This window comes from Cherax quadricarinatus, unplaced genomic scaffold, assembly GCF_038502225.1.
Source record: "Cherax quadricarinatus isolate ZL_2023a unplaced genomic scaffold, ASM3850222v1 Contig900, whole genome shotgun sequence".
Taxonomy (NCBI): Eukaryota; Metazoa; Arthropoda; class Malacostraca; order Decapoda; family Parastacidae; genus Cherax; species Cherax quadricarinatus.
In genome coordinates this window covers 58,632-85,000 of record NW_027195926.1, presented here as the reverse complement: position 1 = coordinate 85,000, position 26,369 = coordinate 58,632, and the positions used below count along the sequence as shown (strand labels likewise).

General features: G+C 40.4%; 1 protein-coding gene across 1 annotated transcript in view; it reads left to right on the top strand.

Moving 5' to 3' along the window:
• The window catches only part of LOC128703709 (uncharacterized), a 26,944-nt gene extending 996 nt beyond the window's left edge, over positions 1-25,948 (top strand). The window contains exons 2-3 of the mRNA XM_070080742.1: positions 20,844-21,030; positions 25,787-25,948. Of these exons, the coding sequence (XP_069936843.1) occupies positions 20,844-21,030; positions 25,787-25,872 (273 nt within the window). The 3' untranslated portion in view covers positions 25,873-25,948. The remainder of the gene's footprint in view (positions 1-20,843; positions 21,031-25,786) is intronic.
• Positions 25,949-26,369: the final 421 nt, after the last annotated feature.

Sequence of the window (26,369 nt, the reverse complement as noted above, 5' to 3'; positions counted from 1 at the left end):
AAGTTCCAGCTCACTCTGTAAGTTCCATCTCATTCTGTAAGTTCCAGCTCACTCTGTAAGTTCCAGCTCACTCTGTAAGTTCCAGCTCACTCTGTAAGTTCCAGCTCACTCTGTAAGTTCCAGCTCATTCTGTAAGTTCCAGCTCACTCTGTAAGTCCCAGCTCACTCTGTAAGTTCCAGCTCACTCTGTAAGTTCCAGCTCATTCTGTAAGTTCCAGCTCACTCTGTAAGTTCCAGCTCACTCTGTAAGTTCCAGCTCACTCTGTAAGTTCCAGCTGACTTTGTAAGTTCCAGCTCACTCTATAAGTTCCAGCTCACTCTGTAAGTTCCAGCTCACTCTGTAAGTTCCAGCTCAGTCTGTAAGTTCCAGCTCACTCTGTAAGTTCCAGCTCACTCTGTAAGTTCCAGCTCACTCTATAAGTTCCAGCTCACTCTGTAAGTTTCAGCTCACTCTGTAAGTTCCAGCTCACTCTGTAAGTTCCAGCTCACTCTGTAAGTTCCAGCTCACTCTGTAAGTTCCAGCTCACTCAATAAGTTCCAGCTCACTCTGTAAGTTCCAGCTCACTCTGTAAGTTCCAGCTCACTCTGTAAGTTCCAGCTCACTCTGTAAGTTCCAGCTCACTCTGTAAGTTCCAGCTCACTCAATAAGTTCCAGCTCACTCTGTAAGTTCCAGCTCACTCTGTAAGTTCCAGCTCACTCTGTAAGTTCCAGTTCATTCTGTAAGTTCCAGTTCACTCTGTAAGTTCCAGCTCACTCTGTAAGTTCCAGCTCATTCTGTAAGTACCAGCTCACTCTATAAGTTACTACTGCTACCAGTAATAATAATAATAATAATAATAATAATAATAATAATAATAATAATAATAATAATAACAATAATAATAATAATAATAATAATAATAATAATAATAATAACAACAATAATAATAATAATAATAATAATAATAATAATAATAATAATAATAATAATAATAATAATAATAATAATAATAATTATTATTATTATTATTATTATTATTTTTTGGTCACTGATATTGCAGTGATTTTAGGGTAATTTTGAGGTGCTTATCTGGCACTAGTTTATGATCAATTTGATTCTCCATTGATCAGGCGGGACTAGTAATATATTGATCAGGCGGGACTAGTAATATATTGATCAGGCGGGACTAGTAATATATTAATCAGGCGGGACTAGTAATATATTGATCAGGCGGGACTAGTAATATATTAATCAGGCGGGACTAGTAATATATTGATCAGGCGGGACTAGTAATATATTGATCAGGCGGGACTAGTAATATATTAATCAGGCGGGACTAGTAATATATTAATCAGGCGGGACTAGTAATATATTGATCAGGCGGGACTAGTAATATATTAATCAGGCGGGACTAGTAATATATTAATCAGGCGGGACTAGTAATATATTGATCAGGCGGGCCCAGTAATATATTAATCAGGCGGGACTAGTAATATATTAATCAAGCGGGACTAGTAATATATTGATCAGGCGGGACTAGTAATATATTAATCAGGCGGGACTAGTAATATATTAATCAGGCGGGACTAGTAATATATTGATCAGGCGGGACTAGTAATATATTAATCAGGCGGGACTAGTAATATATTAATCAGGCGGGACTAGTAATATATTAATCAGGCGGGACTAGTAATATATTGATCAGGCGGGACTAGTAATATATTGATCAGGCGGGACTAGTAATATATTGATCAGGCGGGACTACTAATATATTCATCACGCGGGACTAGTAATATATTGATCAGGCGGGACTAGTAATATATTGATCAGGCGGGACTAGTAATATATTGATCACGCGGGACTAGTAATATATTGATCAGGCGGGACTAGTAATATATTGATCAGGCGGGACTAGTAATATATTAATCAGGCGGGACTAGTAATATATTGATCAGGCGGGACTAGTAATATATTGATCAAGCGGGACTAGTAATATATTGATCAGGCGGGACTAGTAATATATTGATCAGGCGGGACTAGTAATATATTGATCAGGCGGGACTAGTAATATATTAATCAGGCGGGACTAGTAATATATTAATCAGCCGGGACTAGTAATATATTAATCAGGCGGGACTAGTAATATATTGATCAGGCGGGACTAGTAATATATTGATCAGGCGGGACTAGTAATATATTGATCAGGCGGGACTAGTAATATATTGATCAGGCGGGACTAGTAATATATTGATCAGGCGGGACTAGTAATATATTAATCAGGCGGGACTAGTAATATATTGATCAGGCGGGACTAGTAATATATTAATCAGGCGGGACTAGTAATATATTAATCAGGCGGGACTAGTAATATATTAATCAGGCGGAACTAGTAATATATTGATCAGGCGGGACTAGTAATATATTGATCAGGCGGGACTAGTAATATATTAATCAGGCGGGACTAGTAATATATTAATCAGGCGGGACTAGTAATATATTGATCAGGCGGGACTAGTAATATATTGATCAGGCGGGACTAGTAATATATTGATCAGGCGGGACTAGTAATATATTGATCAGGCGGGACTAGTAATATATTGATCACGCGGGACTAGTAATATATTGATCAGGCGGGACTAGTAATATATTGATCAGGCGGGACTAGTAATATATTAATCAGGCGGGACTAGTAATATATTGATCAGGCGGGACTAGTAATATATTGATCAGGCGGGACTAGTAATATATTGATCAGGCGGGACTAGTAATATATTGATCAGGCGGGACTAGTAATATATTAATCAGGCGGGACTAGTAATATATTGATCAGGCGGGACTAGTAATATATTGATCAGGCGGGACTAGTAATATATTGATCAGGCGGGACTAGTAATATATTGATCAGGCGGGACTAGTAATATATTAATCAGGCGGGACTAGTAATATATTGATCAGGCGGGACTAGTAATATATTAATCAGGCGGGACTAGTAATATATTAATCAGGCGGGACTAGTAATATATTAATCAGGCGGGACTAGTAATATATTGATCAGGCGGGACTAGTAATATATTGATCAGGCGGGACTAGTAATATATTGATCAGGCGGGACTAGTACTATATTGATCAGGCGGGACTAGTAATATATTAATCAGGCGGGACTAGTAATATATTGATCAGGCGGGACTAGTAATATATTAATCAGGCGGGACTAGTAATATATTGATCAAGCGGGACTAGTAATATATTAATCAGGCGGGACTAGTAATATATTAATCAGGCGGGACTAGTAATATATTAATCAGGCGGGACTAGTAATATATTGATCAAGCGGGACTAGTAATATATTAATCAGGCGGGACTAGTAATATATTAATCAGGCGGGACTAGTAATATATTAATCAGGCGGGACTAGTAATATATTGATCAAGCGGGACTAGTAATATATTGATCAGGCGGGACTAGTAATATATTGATCAGGCGGGACTAGTAATATATTAATCAGGCGGGACTAGTAATATATTGATCAAGCGGGACTAGTAATATATTAATCAGGCGGGACTAGTAATATATTAATCAGGCGGGACTAGTAATATATTGATCAGGCGGGACTAGTAATATATTAATCAGGCGGGACTAGTAATATATTGATCAAGCGGGACTAGTAATATATTAATCAGGCGGGACTAGTAATATATTAATCAGGCGGAACTAGTAATATATTAATCAGGCGGGACTAGTAATATATTAATCAGGCGGGACTAGTAATATATTGATCAAGCGGGACTAGTAATATATTAATCAGGCGGGACTAGTAATATATTAATCAGGCGGGACTAGTAATATATTAATCAGGCGGGACTAGTAATATATTAATCAGGCGGGACTAGTAATATATTAATCAGGCGGGACTAGTAATATATTAATCAGGCGGGACTAGTAATATATTAATCAGGCGGGACTAGTAATATATTGATCAAGCGGGACTAGTAATATATTAATCAGGCGGGACTAGTAATATATTAATCATGTGGGACTAGTAATATATTAATCAGGCGGGACTAGTAATATATTAATCAGGCGGGACAAGTAATATATTGATCAAGCGGGACTAGTAATATATTAATCAGGCGGGACTAGTAATATATTAATCAGGCGGGACTAGTAATATATTAATCAGGCGGGACTAGTAATATATTAATCAGGCGGGACTAGCAATATATTGATCAGGCGGGACTAGTAATATATTGATCAGGCGGGACTAGTAATATATTAATCAGGCGGGACTAGTAATATATTGATCAGGCGGTACTAGTAATATATTAATCAGGCGGGACTAGTAATATATTGATCAGGAGGGACTAGTAATATATTGATCAGGCGGGACTAGTAATATATTGATCAGGCGGGACTAGTAATATATTGATCAGGCGGGACCAGTAATATATTGATCAGGCGGGACTAGAAATATATTGATCAGGGGGGACTAGTAATATATTGATCAGGCGGGACTAGTAATATATTGATCAGGCGGGACTAGTAATATATTAATCAGGCGGGACTAGTAATATATTGATCAGACGGGACTAGTAATATATTGATCAGGCGGGACTAGTAATATATTGATCAGGCGGGACTAGTAATATATTGATCAGGCGGGACTAGTAATATATTAATCAGGCGGGACTAGTAATATATTGATCAGACGGGACTAGTAATATATTGATCAGGCGGGACTAGTAATATATTGATCAGGCGGGACTAGTAATATATTAATCAGGCGGGACTAGTAATATATTGATCACTCGGGACTAGTAATATATTGATCAGGCGGGACTAGTAATATATTGATCAGGCGGGACTAGTAATATATTGATCAGGCGGGACTAGTAATATATTGATCAGGCGGGACTAGTAATATATTGATCAGGCGGGACTAGTAATATATTAATCAGGCGGGACTAGTAATATATTGATCAGACGGGACTAGTAATATATTGATCAGGTGGAACTAGTAATATATTGATCAGGTGGGACTAGTAATATATTGATCAGGTGGGACTAGTAATATATTGATCAGGCGGGACTAGTAATATATTGATCAGGCGGGACTAGTAATATATTGATCAGGCGGGACTAGTAATATATTGATCAGGCGGGACTAGTAATATATTAATCAGGCGGGACTAGTAATATATTGATCAGACGGGACTAGTAATATATTGATCAGGTGGGACTAGTAATATATTGATCAGGTGGGACTAGTAATATATTGATCAGGCGGGACTAGTAATATATTGATCAGGCGGGACTAGTAATATATTGATCAGGCGGGACTAGTAATATATTGATCAGGCGGGACTAGTAATATATTGATCAAGCGGGACTAGTAATATATTGATCAGGCGGGACTAGTAATATATTAATCAGGCGGGACTAGTAATATATTGATCAGGCGGGACTAGTAATATATTGATCAGGCGGGACTAGTAATATATTGATCAGGCGGGACTAGTAATATATTGATCAGGCGGGACTAGTAATATATTGATCACGCGGGACTAGTAATATATTGATCAGGCGGGACTAGTAATATATTAATCAGGCGGGACTAGTAATATATTGATCAGGCGGGACTAGTAATATATTGATCAGGCGGGACTAGTAATATATTGATCAGGCGGGACTAGTAATATATTGATCACGCGGGACTAGTAATATATTGATCAGGCGGGACTAGTAATATATTGATCAGGCGGGACTAGTAATATATTGATCAGGCGGGACTAGTAATATATTGATCAGGCGGGACTAGTAATATATTGATCAGGCGGGACTAGTAATATATTGATCAGGCGGGACTAGTAATATATTGATCAGGCGGGACTAGTAATATATTGATCACGCGGGACTAGTAATATATTGATCAGGCGGGACTAGTAATATATTGATCAGGCGGGACTAGTAATATATTGATCAGGCGGGACTAGTAATATATTGATCAGGCGGGACTAGTAATATATTGATCAGGCGGGACTAGTAATATATTGATCAGGCGGGACTAGTAATATATTGATCAGGCGGGACTAGTAATATATTGATCAGGCGGGACTAGTAATATATTGATCACGCGGGACTAGTAATATATTGATCAGGCGGGACTAGTAATATATTGATCACGCGGGACTAGTAATATATTGATCAGGCAGGACTAGTAATATATTGATCAGGCGGGACTAGTAATATATTGATCAGGCGGGACTAGTAATATATTGATCACGCGGGACTAGTAATATATTGATCAGGCGGGACTAGTAATATATTGATCAGGCGGGACTAGTAATATATTGATCAGGCGGGACTAGTAATATATTGATCAGGCGGGACTAGTAATATATTGATCAGGCGGGACTAGTAATATATTGATCAGGCGGGACTAGTAATATATTGATCAGGCGGGACTAGTAATATATTGATCAGGCGGGACTAGTAATATATTGATCACGCGGGACTAGTAATATATTGATCAGGCGGGACTAGTAATATATTGATCACGCGGGACTAGTAATATATTGATCAGGCGGGACTAGTAATATATTGATCAGGCGGGACTAGTAATATATTGATCAGGCGGGACTAGTAATATATTGATCAGGCGGGACTAGTAATATATTAATCAGGCGGGACTAGTAATATATTAATCAGGCGTAACTAGTAATATATTGATCAGGCGGGACTAGTAATATATTAATCAGGCGGGACTAGTAATATATTGATCAGGCGGGACTAGTAATATATTGATCAGGCGGGACTAGTAATATATTAATCAGGCGGAACTAGTAATATATTGATCAGCCGGGACTAGTAATATATTAATCAGGCGGAACTAGTAATATATTGATCAGCCGGGACTAGTAATATATTAATCAGGCGGAACTAGTAATATATTGATCAGGCGGGACTAGTAATATATTAATCAGGCGGAACTAGTAATATATTGATCAGCCGGGACTAGTAATATATTAATCAGGCGGAACTAGTAATATATTGATCAGGCGGGACTAGTAATATATTAATCAGGCAGGACTAGTATTATATTAATCAGGCGGGACTAGTAATATATTGATCAGGCGGGACTAGTAATATATTAATCAGGAGGGACTAGTAATATATTGATCAGGCGGGACTAGTAATATATTGATCAGGCGGGACTAGTAATATATTGATCAGGCGGGACTAGTAATATATTGATCAGGCGGGACTAGTAATATATTGATCAGGCGGGACTAGTAATATATTGATCAGGCGGGACTAGTAATATATTGATCAGGCGGGACTAGTAATATATTGATCAGGCGGGACTAGTAATATATTAATCAGGCGGGACTAGTAAGATATTGATCAGGCGCGACTAGTAATATATTAATCAGGCGGGACTAGTAATATATTGATCAGGCGGGACTAGTAATATATTGATCAGGCGGGACTAGTAATATATTGATCAGGCGAGACTAGTAATATATTGATCAGGCGGGACTAGTAATATATTGATCAGGCAGGACTAGTAATATATTAATCAGGCGGGACTAGTAATATATTGATCAGGCGGGACTAGTAATATATTGATCAGGCGGGACTAGTAATATATTGATCAGGCGGGACTAGTAATATATTGATCAGGCGGGACTAGTAATATATTGATCAGGCGGGACTAGTAATATATTGATCACGCGGGACTAGTAATATATTGATCAGGCGGGACTAGTAATATATTGATCAGGTGGGACTAGTAATATATTGATCAGGCGGGACTAGTAATATATTGATCAGGCGGGACTAGTAATATATTGATCAGGCGGGACTAGTAATATATTGATCAGGCGGGACTAGTAATATATTGATCAGGCGGGACTAGTAATATATTGATCAGGCGGGACTAGTAATATATTGATCACGCGGGACTAGTAATATATTGATCAGGCGGGACTAGTAATATATTGATCACGCGGGACTAGTAATATATTGATCAGGCAGGACTAGTAATATATTGATCAGGCGGGACTAGTAATATATTGATCAGGCGGGACTAGTAATATATTGATCACGCGGGACTAGTAATATATTGATCAGGCGGGACTAGTAATATATTGATCAGGCGGGACTAGTAATATATTGATCAGGCGGGACTAGTAATATATTGATCAGGCGGGACTAGTAATATATTGATCAGGCGGGACTAGTAATATATTGATCAGGCGGGACTAGTAATATATTGATCAGGCGGGACTAGTAATATATTGATCAGGCGGGACTAGTAATATATTGATCACGCGGGACTAGTAATATATTGATCAGGCGGGACTAGTAATATATTGATCACGCGGGACTAGTAATATATTGATCAGGCGGGACTAGTAATATATTGATCAGGCGGGACTAGTAATATATTGATCAGGCGGGACTAGTAATATATTGATCAGGCGGGACTAGTAATATATTAATCAGGCGGGACTAGTAATATATTAATCAGGCGTAACTAGTAATATATTGATCAGGCGGGACTAGTAATATATTAATCAGGCGGGACTAGTAATATATTGATCAGGCGGGACTAGTAATATATTGATCAGGCGGGACTAGTAATATATTAATCAGGCGGAACTAGTAATATATTGATCAGCCGGGACTAGTAATATATTAATCAGGCGGAACTAGTAATATATTGATCAGCCGGGACTAGTAATATATTAATCAGGCGGAACTAGTAATATATTGATCAGGCGGGACTAGTAATATATTAATCAGGCGGAACTAGTAATATATTGATCAGCCGGGACTAGTAATATATTAATCAGGCGGAACTAGTAATATATTGATCAGGCGGGACTAGTAATATATTAATCAGGCAGGACTAGTAATATATTAATCAGGCGGGACTAGTAATATATTGATCAGGCGGGACTAGTAATATATTAATCAGGCGGGACTAGTAATATATTGATCAGGCGGGACTAGTAATATATTGATCAGGCGGGACTAGTAATATATTGATCAGGCGGGACTAGTAATATATTGATCAGGCGGGACTAGTAATATATTGATCAGGCGGGACTAGTAATATATTGATCAGGCGGGACTAGTAATATATTGATCAGGCGGGACTAGTAATATATTAATCAGGCGGGACTAGTAATATATTGATCAGGCGGGACTAGTAATATATTAATCAGGCGGGACTAGTAATATATTGATCAGGCGGGACTAGTAATATATTGATCAGGCGGGACTAGTAATATATTGATCAGGCGAGACTAGTAATATATTGATCAGGCGGGACTAGTAATATATTGATCAGGCAGGACTAGTAATATATTAATCAGGCGGGACTAGTAATATATTGATCAGGCGGGACTAGTAATATATTGATCAGGCAGGACTAGTAATATACTGATCAGGCGGGACTAGTAATATATTGATCAGGCAGGACTAGTAATATATTAATCAGGCGGGACTAGTAATATATTGATCAGGCGAGACTAGTAATATATTGATCAGGCGAGACTAGTAATATATTGATCAGGCGGGACTAGTAATATATTGATCAGGCAGGACTAGTAATATATTGATCAGGCGAGACTAGTAATATATTGATCAGGCGAGACTAGTAATATATTGATCAGGCGAGACTAGTAATATATTGATCAGGCGGGACTAGTAATATATTGATCAGGCGAGACTATTAATATATTGATCAGGCGGGACTAGTAATATATTGATCAGGCGAGACTAGTAATATATTAATCAGGCGGGACTAGTAATATATTGATCAGGCGAGACTAGTAATATATTAATCAGGCGGGACTAGTAATATATTGATCAGGCGAGACTAGTAATATATTGATCAGGCGAGACTAGTAATATATTGATCAGGCGGGACTAGTAATATATTGATCAGGCAGGACTAGTAATATATTAATCAGGCGGGACTAGTAATATATTAATCAGGCGGGACTAGTAATATATTGATCAGGCGAGACTAGTAATATATTGATCAGGCGAGACTAGTAATATATTGATCAGGCGGGACTAGTAATATATTGATCAGGCGAGACTAGTAATATATTAATCAGGCGGGACTAGTAATATATTGATCAGGCGAGACTAGTAATATATTAATCAGGCGGGACTAGTAATATATTGATCAGGCGAGACTAGTAATATATTGATCAGGCGAGACTAGTAATATATTGATCAGGCGGGACTAGTAATATATTGATCAGGCAGGACTAGTAATATATTAATCAGGCGGGACTAGTAATATATTGATCAGGCGGGACTAGTAATATATTGATCAGGCGGGACTAGTAATATATTGATCAGGCAGGACTAGTAATATATTGATCAGGCGGGACTAGTAATATATTGATCAGGCAGGACTAGTAATATATTAATCAGGCGGGACTAGTAATATATTGATCAGGCGAGACTAGTAATATATTGATCAGGCGGGACTAGTAATATATTGATCAGGCGGGACTAGTAATATATTGATCAGGCAGGACTAGTAATATATTGATCAGGCGGGACTAGTAATATATTGATCAGGCGGGCTAGTAATATATTGATCAGGCGGGACTAGTAATATATTGATCAGGCGGGACTAGTAATATATTGATCAGGCGGGACTAGTAATATATTGATCAGGCGGGACTAGTAATATATTGATCAGGCGGGACTAGTAATATATTGATCAGGCGGGACTAGTAATATATTGATCAGGCGGGACTAGTAATATATTGATCAGGCGGGACTAGTAATATATTAATCAGGCGGGACTAGTAATATATTGATCAGGCGGGACTAGTAATATATTGATCAGGCGGGACTAGTAATATATTGATCAGGCGGGACTAGTAATATATTGATCAGGCGGGACTAGTAATATATTGATCAGGCGGGACTAGTAATATATTGATCAGGCGGGACTAGTAATATATTAATCAGGCGGGACTAGTAATATATTGATCAGGCGGGACTAGTAATATATTGATCAGGCGGGACTAGTAATATTTTGATCAGGCGGGACTAGTAATATATTAATCAGGCGGGACTAGTAATATATTAATCAGGCGGGACTAGTAATATATTGATCAGGCGGGACTAGTAATATATTGATCAGGCGGGACTAGTAATATATTGATCAGGCGGGACTAGTAATATATTAATCAGGCGGGACTAGTAATATATTGATCAGGCGGGACTAGTAATATATTGATCAGGCGGGACTAGTAATATATTGATCAGGCGGGACTAGTAATATATTGATCAGGCGGGACTAGTAATATATTGATCAGGCGGGACTAGTAATATATTGATCAGGCGGGACTAGTAATATATTGATCAGGCGGGACTAATAATTTTTTTAGACGATGCAAAAGTCAGATTATGTAATAAATATAAGCATTTAATTCTATTTAATAACAGATTAAGATAATAAGGTAATTCTGAGATCAATAATTACTTTAAATGATTACATTGTTAGTACCATTTTGTTCTGTGTTGATCATCAACACAGTTTTGTTGAGTGAGCAATTGCAAGTGTTGCATATTGGTTACCATTGTGCAATAACATATTTCAAGCTTCTAGTGGAGTTGTTTATAAATAACCATCAATCACCTGGTCGTTATTCAAGTCTCACTGGAAGAAGGAATCCAGGAATGTTATTGCAATATACAAGTTATTGCAGATATTTAAGTCCAGGGATGTTATTGCAGATATTTAAGTCCAGGAATGTTATTGCAGTATACAAGTTATTGCAGATATTTAAGTCCAGGGATGTTATTGCAGATATTTAAGTCCAGGAATGTTATTGCAGTGTACAAGTTATTGCAGATATTTAAGTCCAGGAATGTTATTGCAGTGTACAAGTTATTGCAGATATTTAAGTCCAGGAATGTTATTGCAGTGTACAAGTTATTGCAGATATTTAAGTCCAGGGATGTTATTGCAGTATACAAGTTATTGCAGATATTTAAGTCCAGGAATGTTATTGCAGATATTTAAGTCCAGGGATGTTATTGCAGAAATTTAAGTCCAGGTATGTTATTGCAGATATTTAAGTCCAGGGATGTTATTGCAGATATTTAAGTCCAGGGATGTTATTGCAGTATACAAGTTATTGCAGATATTTAAGTCCAGGGATGTTATTGCAGTATACAAGTTATTGCAGATATTTAAGTCCAGGAATGTTATTGCAGATATTTAAGTCCAGGTATGTTATTGCAGTGTACAAGTTATTGCAGATATTTAAGTCCAGGAATGTTATTGCAGTGTACAAGTTATTGCAGATATTTAAGTCCAGGAATGTTATTGCAGTGTACAAGTTATTGCAGATATTTAAGTCCAGGGATGTTATTGCAGTATACAAGTTATTGCAGATATTTAAGTCCAGGAATGTTATTGCAGATATTTAAGTCCAGGGATGTTATTGCAGAAATTTAAGTCCAGGTATGTTATTGCAGATATTTAAGTCCAGGGATGTTATTGCAGATATATAAGTCCAGGGATGTTATTGCAGTATACAAGTTATTGCAGATATTTAAGTCCAGGGATGTTATTGCAGTATACAAGTTATTGCAGATATTTAAGTCCAGGAATGTTATTGCAGATATTTAAGTCCAGGTATGTTATTGCAGTGTACAAGTTATTGCAGATATTTAAGTCCAGGAATGTTATTGCAGTATACAAGTTATTGCAGATATTTAAGTCCAGGAATGTTATTGCAGTATACAAGTTATTGCAGATATTTAAGTCCATGGATGTTATTGCAGTATACAAGTTATTGCAGATATTTAAGTCCAGGGATGTTATTGCAGTATACAAGTTATTACAGATACTTAAGTCCAGGGATGTTATTGCAGTGTACAAGTTATTGCAGATATTTAAGTCCAGGGATGCTATTGCAGTATACAAGTTATTGCAGATATTTAAGTCCAGGAATGTTATTGCAGTGTACAAGTTATTGCAGATATTTAAGTCCAGGAATGTTATTGCAGTATACAAGTTATTGCAGATATTTAAGTCCAGGAATGTTATTGCAGTATACAAGTTATTGCAGATATTTAAGTCCAGGAATGTTATTGCAGTGTACAAGTTATTGCAGATATTTAAGTCCAGGAATGTTATTGCAGTATACAAGTTATTGCAGATATTTAAGTCCAGGAATGTTATTCCAGTATACAAGTTATTGCAGATATTTAAGTCCAGGAATGTTATTGCAGTATACAAGTTATTGCAGATATTTAAGTCCAGGAATGTTATTGCAGTATACAAGTTATTGCAGATATTTAAGTCCAGGAATGTTATTGCAGTATACAAGTTATTGCAGATATTTAAGTCCAGGAATGTTATTGCAGTGTACAAGTTATTGCAGATATTTAAGTCCAGGAATGTTATTGCAGTATACAAGTTATTGCAGATATTTAAGTCCAGGAATGTTATTGCAGTATACAAGTTATTGCAGATATTTAAGTCCAGGAATGTTATTGCAGTATACAAGTTATTGCAGATATTTAAGTCCAGGAATGTTATTGCAGTATACAAGTTATTGCAGATATTTAAGTCCAGGAATGTTATTGCAGTGTACAAGTTATTGCAGATATTTAAGTCCAGGAATGTTATTGCAGTGTACAAGTTATTGCAGATATTTAAGTCCAGGAATGTTATTGCAGTGTACAAGTTATTGCAGATATTTAAGTCCAGGAATGTTATTGCAGTGTACAAGTTATTGCAGATATTTAAGTCCAGGAATGTTATTGCAGTATACAAGTTATTGCAGATATTTAAGTCCAGGAATGTTATTGCAGTGTACAATTATTGCAGATATTTAAGTCCAGGAATGTTATTGCAGTATACAAGTTATTGCAGATATTTAAGTCCAGGAATGTTATTGCAGTGTACAAGTTATTGCAGATATTTAAGTCCAGGAATGTTATTGCAGTATACAAGTTATTGCAGATATTTAAGTCCAGGAATGTTATTGCAGTATACAAGTTATTGCAGATATTTAAGTCCAGGAATGTTATTGCAGTATACAAGTTATTGCAGATATTTAAGTCCAGGAATGTTATTGCAGTATACAAGTTATTGCAGATATTTAAGTCCAGGGATGTTATTGCAGTATACAAGTTATTGCAGATATTTAAGTCCAGGAATGTTATTGCAGTATACAAGTTATTGCAGATATTTAAGTCCAGGAATGTTATTGCAGTGTACAAGTTATTGCAGATATTTAAGTCCAGGAATGTTATTGCAGTGTACAAGTTATTGCAGATATTTAAGTCCAGGAATGTTATTGCAGTATACAAGTTATTGCAGATATTTAAGTCCAGGAATGTTATTGCAGTATACAAGTTATTGCAGATATTTAAGTCCAGGGATGTTATTGCAGTATACAAGTTATTGCAGATATTTAAGTCCAGGGATGTTATTGCAGTACTGGTTGAAGCAAGGAAGGAGTTCAACCTGTCTTGTCTAATAAACTGTTATCTTAATTTCTTGTTATAGACAGTTATCTTCTTGAAGTCTGGATGTCACGTATCAGATGTTTGCTTTGACAGATTGAAGTCACGTATCAGATGTTTGCTTTGACAGACTGATGTCACGTATCAGATGTTTGCTTTGACAGACTGATGTCACGTATCAGATGTTTGCTTTGACAGACTGATGTCACGTATCAGATGTTTGCTTTGACAGACTGATGTCGCGTATCAGATGTTTGCTTTGACAGATTGATGTCACGTATCAGATGTTTGCTTTGACAGATTGATGTCACGTATCAGATGTTTGCTTTGACAGACTGATGTCACGTATCAGATGTTTGCTTTGACAGATTGATGTCACGTATCAGATGTTTGCTTTGACAGACTGATGTCACGTATCAGATGTTTGCTTTGACAGACTGATGTCGCGTATCAGATGTTTGCTTTGACAGATTGATGTCACGTATCAGATGTTTGCTTTGACAGACTGATGTCACGTATCAGATGTTTGCTTTGACAGACTGATGTCACGTATCAGATGTTTGCTTTGACAGACTGATGTCACGTATCAGATGTTTGCTTTGACAGACTGATGTCACGTATCAGATGTTTGCTTTGACAAACTGATGTCACGTATCAGATGTTTGCTATGACAGACTGATGTCACGTATCAGATGTTTGTTTTGACAGACTGATGTCACGTATCAGATGTTCGCTTTGACAGACTGATGTCACGTATCAGATGTTTGTTTTGACAGACTGATGTCACGTATCAGATGTTCGCTTTGACAGACTGATGTCACGTATCAGATGTTCGCTTTGACAGACTGATGTCACGTATCAGATGTTTGTTTTGACAGACTGATGTCACGTATCAGATGTTCGCTTTGACAGACTGATGTCACGTATCAGATGTTTGCTTTGACAGACTGATGTCACGTATCAGATGTTTGCTTTGACAGACTGATGTCACGTATCAGATGTTTGCTTTGACAGACTGATGTCACGTATCAGATGTTTGCTTTGACAGACTGATGTCACGTATCAGATGTTTGCTTTGACAGACTGATGTCACGTATCAGATGTTTGCTTTGACAGACTGATGTCACGTATCAGATGTTTGCTTTGACAGACTGATGTCACGTATCAGATGTTTGCTTTGACAGACTGATGTCGCGTATCAGGTGTTTGCTTTGACAGACTGATGTCGCGTATCAGGTGTTTGCTTTGACAGATTGATGCCGCGTATCAGATGTTTGCTTTGACAAACTGATGTCACGTATCAGATGTTTGCTTTGGCAGACTGATGTCACATATCAGATGTTTGCTTTGACAGACTGATGTCACGTATCAGATGCTTACTTTGACTGATGTCACGTATCAGATCACTGAGTTCTTCTTGGGAGAACTGATGGTGAGTTGAAATACTTACATCATATTCACTGCCGCTGCTATCACCTGTGTTACAACATCTGACAATGGAAGGTCACTGCTATCACCTGTGTTACAACATCTGACAATGGAAGGGCACTATCACCTGTGTTACAACATCTGACAATGGAAGGTCACTATCGCCTGTGTTACAACATCTGACAATGGAAGGTCACTATCACCTGTGTTACAACATCTGACAATGGAAGGTCACTATCGCCTGTGTTACAACATCTGACAATGGAAGGTCACTATCGCCTGTGTTACATCTGACAATGGAAGGTCACTGCTATCACCTGTGTTACAACATCTGACAATGGAAGGTCACTATCACCTGTGTTACAACATCTGACAATGGAAGGTCACTATCACCTGTGTTACAACATCTGACAATGGAAGGTCACTATCGCCTGTGTTACAACATCTGACAATGGAAGGTCACTATCACCTGTGTTACAACATCTGACAATGGAAGGTCACTATCGCCTGTGTTACAACATCTGACAATGGAAGGTCACTATCACCTGTGTTACAACATCTGACAATGGAAGGTCACTGCTATCACCTGTGTTACAACATCTGACAATGGAAGGTCACTATCACCTGTGTTACAACATCTGACAATGGAAGGTCACTATCACCTGTGTTACAACATCTGACAATGGAAGGTCACTGCTATCACCTGTGTTACAACATCTGACAATGGAAGGTCACTATCACCTGTGTTACAACATCTGACAATGGAAGATCACTATCACCTGTGTTACAACATCTGACAATGGAAGGTCACTATCACCTGTGTTACAACATCTGACAATGGAAGGTCACTATCACCTGTGTTACAACATCTGACAATGGAAGATCACTATCACCTGTGTTACAACATCTGACAATGGAAGGTCACTATCACCTGTGTTACAACATCTGACAATGGAAGGTCACTATCACCTGTGTTACAACATCTGACAATGGAAGATCACTATCACCTGTGTTACAACATCTGACAATGGAAGGTCACTATCACCTGTGTTACAACATCTGACAATGGAAGGTTACTATCACCTATGTTACAACATCTGACAATGGAAGGTCACTATCACCTGTGTTACAACATCTGACAATGGAAGGTCACTATCACCTGTGTTAAAACATTGACAATGGAAGGTTACTATCACCTGTGTTACAACATCTGACAATGGAAGGTCACTATCACCTGTGTTACAACATCTGACAATGGAAGGTCACTATCACCTGTGTTACAACATTGACAATGGAAGGTTACTATCACCTGTGTTACAACATCTGACAATGGAAGGTCACTATCACCTGTGTTACAACATCTGACAATGGAAGGTCACTATCACCTGTGTTACACGCTAAACCCTGACTTTCCTCAACATCTGACAATGTAAGGTCAGTCAGTATTGTAAACACTGGTATGGTAACATCTTCGCTGTGTGGCACAGTGATCCTCGCTGACTCCACATCAGGGTATTACCACTTGACTTTCTTGTACCACTTGTAACCTTACACAGTCACCATACAGAAATAACAATCATCGTGGTGACTTTTTTCTTGGCTCTCTCCACACCCCGTACATACAATTAACATCTCACACACAACACTACCATCCCACAAACACCCCTACATCACCCCACAATCACCCCACACATACAATCATCACCCACAACAGCATAACCCCACAAACACCCCTACATCACCCCACAATCACCCCACACATACAATCATCACCCACAACAGCATAACCCCACAAACACCCCTACATCACCCTACACATTCAATCATCACCCACAACAGCATAACCCCACAAACACCCCTACATCACCCCACACATACAATCATCACCCACAACAGCATAACCCCACAAACACCCCTACATCACCCCACAATCACCCCACACATACAATCATCACCCACAACAGCATAACCCCACAAACACCCCTACATCACCCCACACATACAATCATCACCCACAACAGCATAACCCCACAAACACCCCTACATCACCCCACAATCACCCCACACATACAATCATCACCCACAACAGCATAACCCCACAAACACCCCTACATCACCCCACACATACAATCATCACCCACAACAGCATAAGCCCACAAACACCCCTACATCACCCCACAATCACCCCACACATACAATCATCACCCACAACACCCCTCCATACACTAGGGGAGGAGACAGATGCAGTAGGGGAGTCACAAGAACTACTTAGTCTCTGCAATCTCTAAATTAAGGGAAGTTATGGACAAATCCCAGGGCAGGAAATCAACGGGAGAAGCTACTGGCAGCAATAGTTGAGTTGATCACTAAGGAAGGAGAGAGGGAGAGAGGGAATGAAGGAGATAATGTTGGTAATTACGACACAGCCCTGATAAAGGGGGATTATAAGAGAGGCGGTAATTGGTATGGAAAGAGCGAGGAAGGGAGAGTAACCTTGCGTGAGAAGGGAGGAAGGGAGAGTAACCTTGCATGAGAAGGGAGGAAGGGAGAGTAACCTTGCGTGAGAAGGGAGGAAGGGAGAGTAACCTTGCGTGAGAAGGGAGGAAGGGAGAGTAACCTTGCATGAGAAGGGAGGAAGGGAGAGTAACCTTGCGTGAGAAGGGAGGAAGGGAGAGTAACCTTGCAAGAGAAGGGAGGAAGGGAGAGTAACCTTGCGTGAGAAGGGAGGAAGGGAGAGTAACCTTGCGTGAGAAGGGAGGAAGGGAGAGTAACCTTGCATGAGAAGGGAGGAAGGGAGAGTAACCTTGCATGAGAAGGGAGGAAGGGAGAGTAACCTTGCGTGAGAAGGGAGGAAGGGAGAGTAACCTTGCGTGAGAAGGGAGGAAGGGAGAGTAACCTTGCGTGAGAAGGGAGGAAGGGAGAGTAACCTTGCGTGAGAAGGGAGGAAGGGAGAGTAACCTTGCATGAGAAGGGAGGAAGGGAGAGTAACCTTGCGTGAGAAGGGAGGAAGGGAGAGTAACCTTGCGTGAGAAGGGAGGAAGGGAGAGTAACTTTACGTGAGAAGGGAGGAAGGGAGAGTAACCTTGCGTGAGAAGGGAGGAAGGGAGAGTAACCTTGCGTGAGAAGGGAGGAGGTACCTTGATGGAGGTACCTTGATAGAGGTGCCTTGATGGAGGTGCCTTGATGGAGGTACCTTGATGGAGGTACCTTGATGGAGGTGCCTTGATGGAGGTGCCTTGAGGAAGGTGCCTTGATGGAGGTACCTTGATGGAGGTACCTTGATGGAGGTACCTTGATGGAGGTACCTTGATGGAGGTACCTTGATGGAGGTGCCTTGATGGAGGTACCTTGATGAAGGTACCTTGATGGAGGTACCTTGATGGAGGTACCTTGATGGAGGTGCCTTGATGGAGGTGTCTTGATGGAGGTACCTTGATGGAGGTGCCATGATGGAGGTGCCATGATGGAGGTGCCTTGAAGGAGGTGCCTTGAAGGAGGTGCCGTGATAGAGGTGGATAAAAAGGATCGTGATCCCAGGAACTGTTCTTAACATCCTCTTCCTCGGATCGAACTCATCCCCCCTCCCCAGAACCAGACTTGTGTCGACAAATCATCAATTTCAACTTCCTGTCTTTGCGACACAGGAGAATTACTCACCTGATGACCCTCTCAATGTCCCATCCTTCTACATTTGACCATACCAAATTACTCAAAGATTTTCTTTCAAGTTTACTCCATTATTTGCGGCCCAGGAGCATTGCTCAATTCACGGGCCTTTCAATTCCATGTCCTTCCAGAATTAATCTTACAGAATAAATCGTCAAAATATTACAGTGGATAAATTTGACACTTGGCAACACCTGGGTGTCTTTATTGTGGCGCAACACCTGGGTGTCTTTATTGTGGCGCAACACCTGGGTGTCTTCATTGTGGCGCAACACCTGGGTGTCTTCATTGTGGCGCAACACCTGGGTGTCTTTATTGTGGCGCAACACCTGGGTGTCTTTATTGTGGCGCAACACCTGGGTGTCTTTATTGTGGCGCAACACCTGGGTGTCTTCATTGTGGCGCAACACCTGGGTGTCTTTATTGTGGCGCAACACCTGGGTGTCTTTATTGTGGCGCAACACCTGGGTGTCTTTATTGTGGCTTCATCAGTACGATACAGAGAAGAAGGTTGAAGATCAGAGAGAGTTTGAGGTAATCAGTTCGTTATCCTGGAGACCATCAATCACCCCATCAATCCTGACGAGTAATATGCTCACATTACCCATCAGTTGATGAATAAGACACATGTGTAACACCTGTGTCTCCCAGGTGTTACACATGTGTCTTATTCATGTAAGACTTTTTATTAAATATTCCAGAAGTAAAGAAACTGAAGTTAATAAAGACGTCCTCAACTTTATTTCGAGTTCCATGTTTGAGTAAATTTAATTGAACTCTTCTCAACCCGTTTTTATTCCGTTTCAAACACTGAATACATGGAAACTTTGCGAAGAAGATTTCTTCAGTCTAATTCCAGATTTTTATTCTCCAAAGCTTTACATTAGCCTTTTCCAGTTCACTGGATTTTTTTAGACTTGTTTTGTGTTCCTGGAGGTCAGTCCAGGCATCCTACGTTCACAAACCTCACTACTTGTGTTCCTGGAGGTCAGTCCAGGCATCCTACGTTCACAAACTTCCTTACTTGTGTTCCTGGAGGTCAGTCCAGGCATCCTACGTTCACAAACCTCCTTGCTTGTGTTCCTGGAGGTCAGTCCAGGCATCCTACGTTCACAAACTTCCTTACTTGTGTTTCTGGAGGTCAGTCCAGGCATCCTACGTTCACAAACTTCCTTACTTTTGTTTCTGGAGGTCAGTCCAGGCATCCTACGTTCACTAACCTCTCAATTTCCCTTCTCCTTCCAGAGTTACGTTCGTCAGGTGAACCAAAGGACAGTGGGTCTGGTCTTCCAGGCTCGAGACGACTACTTCCAGAGAGGAGTCATCACTGTGTCGTGCGTCACCTCTCTGGGTAACAAGCACGTCAAGGCTACCCAGGTCCAACTACCCAACCGCAGCTATCTCAGCGCCCAGGAGTACTACCACAACGCTGGTGAGTGGAGTACACACGCGTACATGAGAGTGCACACGAGTACATGAGAGTACACACGAGTACTTGAGAGTATACAGGAGTACATGAGAGTATACAGGAGCACATGAGAGTATACGGGAGTACACGAGAGTATACAGGACTACATGAGAGTATACGCGAGTACATGAGAGTATACATGAGTACATGACAGTATACACGAGTACATGAGCGTACACACGAGTTCATGAGAGTATACAGGAGGACACGAGAGCATACAGGAGTACATGAACGAACTTGGAGTACAAGAAAATTTGTGGAAATGCGTGGGAGTACATTGTGTGTGTGTGTTTGTGTGTGTGTGTGTGTGTACTCATCTATTTGTGGTTGCAGGGGTCGAGTCCTAGCTCCTGGCCCCGCCTCTTCACCGGTTGCTACTAGGCCCTCTCTCTCCCCGCTCCATGAGCTTTATCAAACCTCGTCTTAAAACTGTGTATGGTTCCTGCCTCCACTACGTCATTTTCTAGGCTATTCCACTGCCTTACATCTCTATGACTGAAGAAATACTTCCTACTATCTCTCTGACTCATTTGTGTCTTCAACTTCCAATTGTGGCCTCTTGTTTCTGTGTCCCCTCCCTGGAACATCCTGTCTTTTTCCACCTTGTCTATTCCACGCAGTATTTTATATGTCGTTATCATGTCTCCCCTGACCCTCCTGTCCTCCAGTGTCGTCAGGCCGATTTCCCTTAATCTTTCTTCATAGGACATTCCCCTTAGCTCTGGAACTAACCTTGTCGCAAACCTTTGTACTTTCTCTAGTTTCTTGACGTGCTTTATCAAGTGCGGGTTCCAAACAGGTGCTGCATACTCCAGTATGGGCCTGACATACACGGTGTACAGTGTCTTGAATGATTCCTTACTAAGGTATCGGAATGCTGTTCTCAGGTTTGCCAGGCGCCCATATGCTGCAGCAGTTATCTGATTGATGTGTGCTTCCGGAGACATGCTCGGTGTTATACTCACCCCAAGATCTTTCTCCTTGAGTGAGGTTTGCAGTCTTTGGCCACCTAGCCTATACTCTGTCTGTGGTCTTCTGTGCCATTCCCCTATTTTCATGACTTTGCATTTGGCAGGATTAAATTCGAGAAGCCATTTGCTGGACCAGGTGTCCAGTCTGTCCAGGTCTCTTTGAAGTCCTGCCTGGTCCTCATCAGATTTAATTCTCCTCATTAACTTTACATCATCTGCAAACAGGGACACTTCTGAGTCTAATCCTTCCGTCATGTCGTTCACATATACCAAAAATAGCACTGGTCCTAGGACCGAACCCTGTGGGACCCCGCTCGTCACAGGTGCCCACTGTGATACATCATTACGTACCATGACTCGTTGTTGCCTCCCTGTCAGGTATTCTCTGATCCATTGCAGTGCCCTTCCTGTTATATGCGCCTGATGCTCTAGCTTCTGCACTAATCTCTTGTGAGGAACTGTGTCAAAGGCCTTCTTGCAGTCCAAGAAGATGCAATCAACCCACCCCTCTCTCTCTTGTCTTACTTCTGTTATTTTATCATAAAACTCCAGAAGGTTTGTGACACAGGATTTGCCTTCCGTGAATCCGTGCTGGTTGGCATTTATACTCCTGTTCCGTTCCAGGTGCTCCACCACTCTCCTCCTGATAATCTTCTCCATAATTTTGCATACTATACACGTCAATGACACAGGTCTATAGTTTAGTGCCTCTTTTCTGTCTCCTTTTTTAAAAATGGGAACTACATTTGCCGTCTTCCATACCTCAGGTAGTTGCCCAGTTTCCAGGGATGTGTTGAAGATTGTGGTAAGTGGCACGCACAACATATCTGCTCCCTCTCTAAGGACCCACGGGGAGATGTTGTCCGGTCCCATTGCCTTTGAGGTATCGATGTCCCTTAGCAGTTTCTTCACCTCCTCCTCATCTGTATGTATGTCGTCCAACACTTGTTGGTGTATTCCTTGCTGGTGTCCCCATCTGGTCTGTCCCCCCAGAGTCCTTCCTGTCTCTACTGTAAATACTTCCTTAAATCTCGTGTTGAGCTCCTCACATACCTCTTGATCGTTTCTTGTGAGTTCTCCACCTTCTTTCCTCAGCCTTATCACCTGGTCCTTGACTGTTGTCTTCCTCCTAATGTGGCTATACAGCAGTGTGTGTGTGTGTGTGTGTGTGTGTGTGTGTGTGTGTGTGTGTGTGTGTGTGTGTGTGTGTGTGTGTGTGTGTGTGTGTGTGTGTGTGTGTAAGTGTAGGTCATGGCAATGTACAGTGTGTGAGTACACTGCAGTACCTTTGACACAACGTCAAGTCTATGATCCAGTCTGTGTAAGAGCTCTATCAAGCTCTACCCGGGCGAGTTGACGGCTTGATAGAGCATTGGAGAGGGGGGAGGGGGTAGTGGGGGGGAGGGGGTAGTGGGGGAGGGGGTAGTGGGGGGAGGGGGTAGTGGGGGAGGGGGTAGTGGGGGAGGGGGTAGTGGGGGAGGGGGTAGTGGGGGAGGGGGTAGTGGGGGGAGGGGGTAGTGGGGAGGGGGTAGTGGGGGAGGGGGTAGTGGGGGGAGGGGGGCCCCTCTGGCTAGAAAACAAAGACGAATGGAAATATTTATCGTTTTTTTTTTTTTGGTTCAAGAGATTTCGATTCCCATCATCAGACGAAGGTAAATAAAACACACACACACACACACACACACACACACACACACACACACACACACACACACACACACACACACACACACACACACACAGTGTCCCTGTTTGCAGATGATGTGAAGTTAATGAGGAGAATTAAATCAGACACGGACCAGACAGGTCTACAAAGAGACCTGGACAGGCTGGATGTGTGGCCCAGAAACTGGCTCCTAGAATTTAACCCCGCCAAATGCAAAGTCGTGAAGATCGGAGGAGGGCAAAGAAGACCGCAGACAGAGTATAGGCTAGGTGGCCAAAGGCTGCAAACCTCACTCAAGGAGAAAGACCTAGGAGTGAGTGTAATACCGAGTACATCGTCAGAAGCGCACATTAACCAGATAACTGCTGCGGCATATGGGCGCCTGGCAAACCTGAGAATAGCGTTCCGGTACCTCAGTAAGGAATCGTTCAAGACTTTATACACTGTGTACGTCAGACCCATACTGGAGTACGCAGCACCAGTTTGGAACCCACACTTGGTCAAACACGTCAAGAAATTAGAGAAAGTGCAAAAGTTTGCAACAAGGCTAGTTCCAGAGCTCAGGGGAATGTCCTATGAAGAAAGGTTAAGGAATATTGGTCTGACAACACTGGAGGACAGGAGGGTCAGGGGAGACATGATAACGACATACAAAATACTGCGTGGAATAGACAAGGTGGACAGAGAGGATATTACAGAGATGGAACACAGAAACAAGGGGACACAATTGGAAGCTGAAGACTCAGATGTGTCAAAGGGATGTTAGGAAGTATTTCTTCAGCCACAGAGTAGTCAGGAAGTGGAATAGTCTGGCAAGCGATATAGTGAAGGCAGGAACCATACATAGTTTTAAGGCGAGGTATGATAAAGCTCATGGAGCAGGGGGAGAGAGGACCTAGTAGCGGTCAGTGAAGAGGCGGGGCCAGGAGCTGAGTCTCGACCCCTACAACCACAATCAGGTGAGTACACACACACACTCCACTACTGACCCCCCCCGAGAATCACCCCCCAACCCCCCAATCCCCCAACCCCCCAACACCCCCAACACCCAACCCCCCAACCCCCCACCTACCCGTCAAGCCATCAATAACCTTCCTAAAAAAAATTAGAAAAAATAGGGGAGGACCCAGCCACTTATTAAGTACTCTGTGAACATCTGTTCAAAATTAAATTCCACCTCTTTATTCAATTAAACCCCCCTCCCCCTTTAACCCCCTCCCCCTTTAATCCCCTCCCCTTCACCCCTCTCCTCCCCTTATTTCACCCATTTTTCATGGGTGACTTTAATAAGTTTGGTGAGGATCATAACAACATTTTCCTATCCCCGTTTTCTTTATTGCTGCGTTACGTTATTCCCCCGTTTTCTACGTTACTGTATATAATTATTATTATTATTATTATTGTAATTACTATTATTATTATCATTATTATTATTATTATTATTATTATTATTATTATTATTATTATTATTATTATTGTAATTACTATTATTATTAATTATTATTATTATTATTATTATTATTATTATTATTATTATTATTATTATTATTATTATTATTATTGTAATTACTATTATTATTATCATTATTATTATTATTATTATTATTATTGTAATTACTATTATTATTAATTATTATTATTATTATTATTATTATTATTATTATTATTATTATTATTATTATTATTATTATTGTAATTACTATTATTATTATTATTATTATTATTATTATTATTATTATTATTATTATTATTATTATTGTAATTACTATTATTATTATTATTATTATTATTATTATTATTATTATTATTATTATTGTAATTACTATTATTATTATTATTATTATTATTATTATTATTATTATTATTATTATTATTATTATTGTTGTTGTTGTTGTAATTACTATTATTATTATTGATATTATTATTATGATTAATCCATTTTCTATGTTCTCTGGGATGTATTACTCTCCGTTTTCTATATTCCTAGGATATATTACTGCCTATTTGACCCACTTGGGTAATAAATTAGTCTTCCCTTTTTTTCCTGCCTTAACCCTAACTCCCGTTTTCTCTATTTTCACAGGTCAGAAGAAAACGGGAAGCGGTTGTCCCCTTGCGGCACTCCTGATTCTCAAATGCTTTTATTACTCCCTTGTTTCTCTGCTCTAAGATTTGTACATGCGGATTTAACGCTCCGATTATTAATAATCCACTCTGTATATGTGTAAATATATGTTTCAATGTATGTCTGGTTTCAATTCTATCCACTGAGGGGTCGTTTAGTTATTTTTTTGAGTGATTTGTGTTATTGTTAATTGGTCTGGACCAGGTTAGTGTGGTGCTGGACCAGGCTGGTGTGGTGCTGGACCAGGCTAGTGTGGTGCTGGACCAGGCTGGTGTGGTGCTGGACCAGGCTAGTGTGGTGCTGGACCAGGCCGGAGTGGTGCTGGACCAGGCTGGTGTGGTGCTGGACCAGGCCGGAGTGGTGCTGGACCAGGCTGGTGTGGTGCTCGACCAGGCTAGTGTGGTGCTGGACCAGGCCGGAGTGTTGCTGGACCAGGCTGGTGTGGTGCTGTGGTCTTGGACCAGGTTAGTGTGGTGCTGGACCAGGCCGGAGTGGTGCTGGACCAGGCTGGTGTGGTGCTGGACCAGGCCGGAGTGGTGCT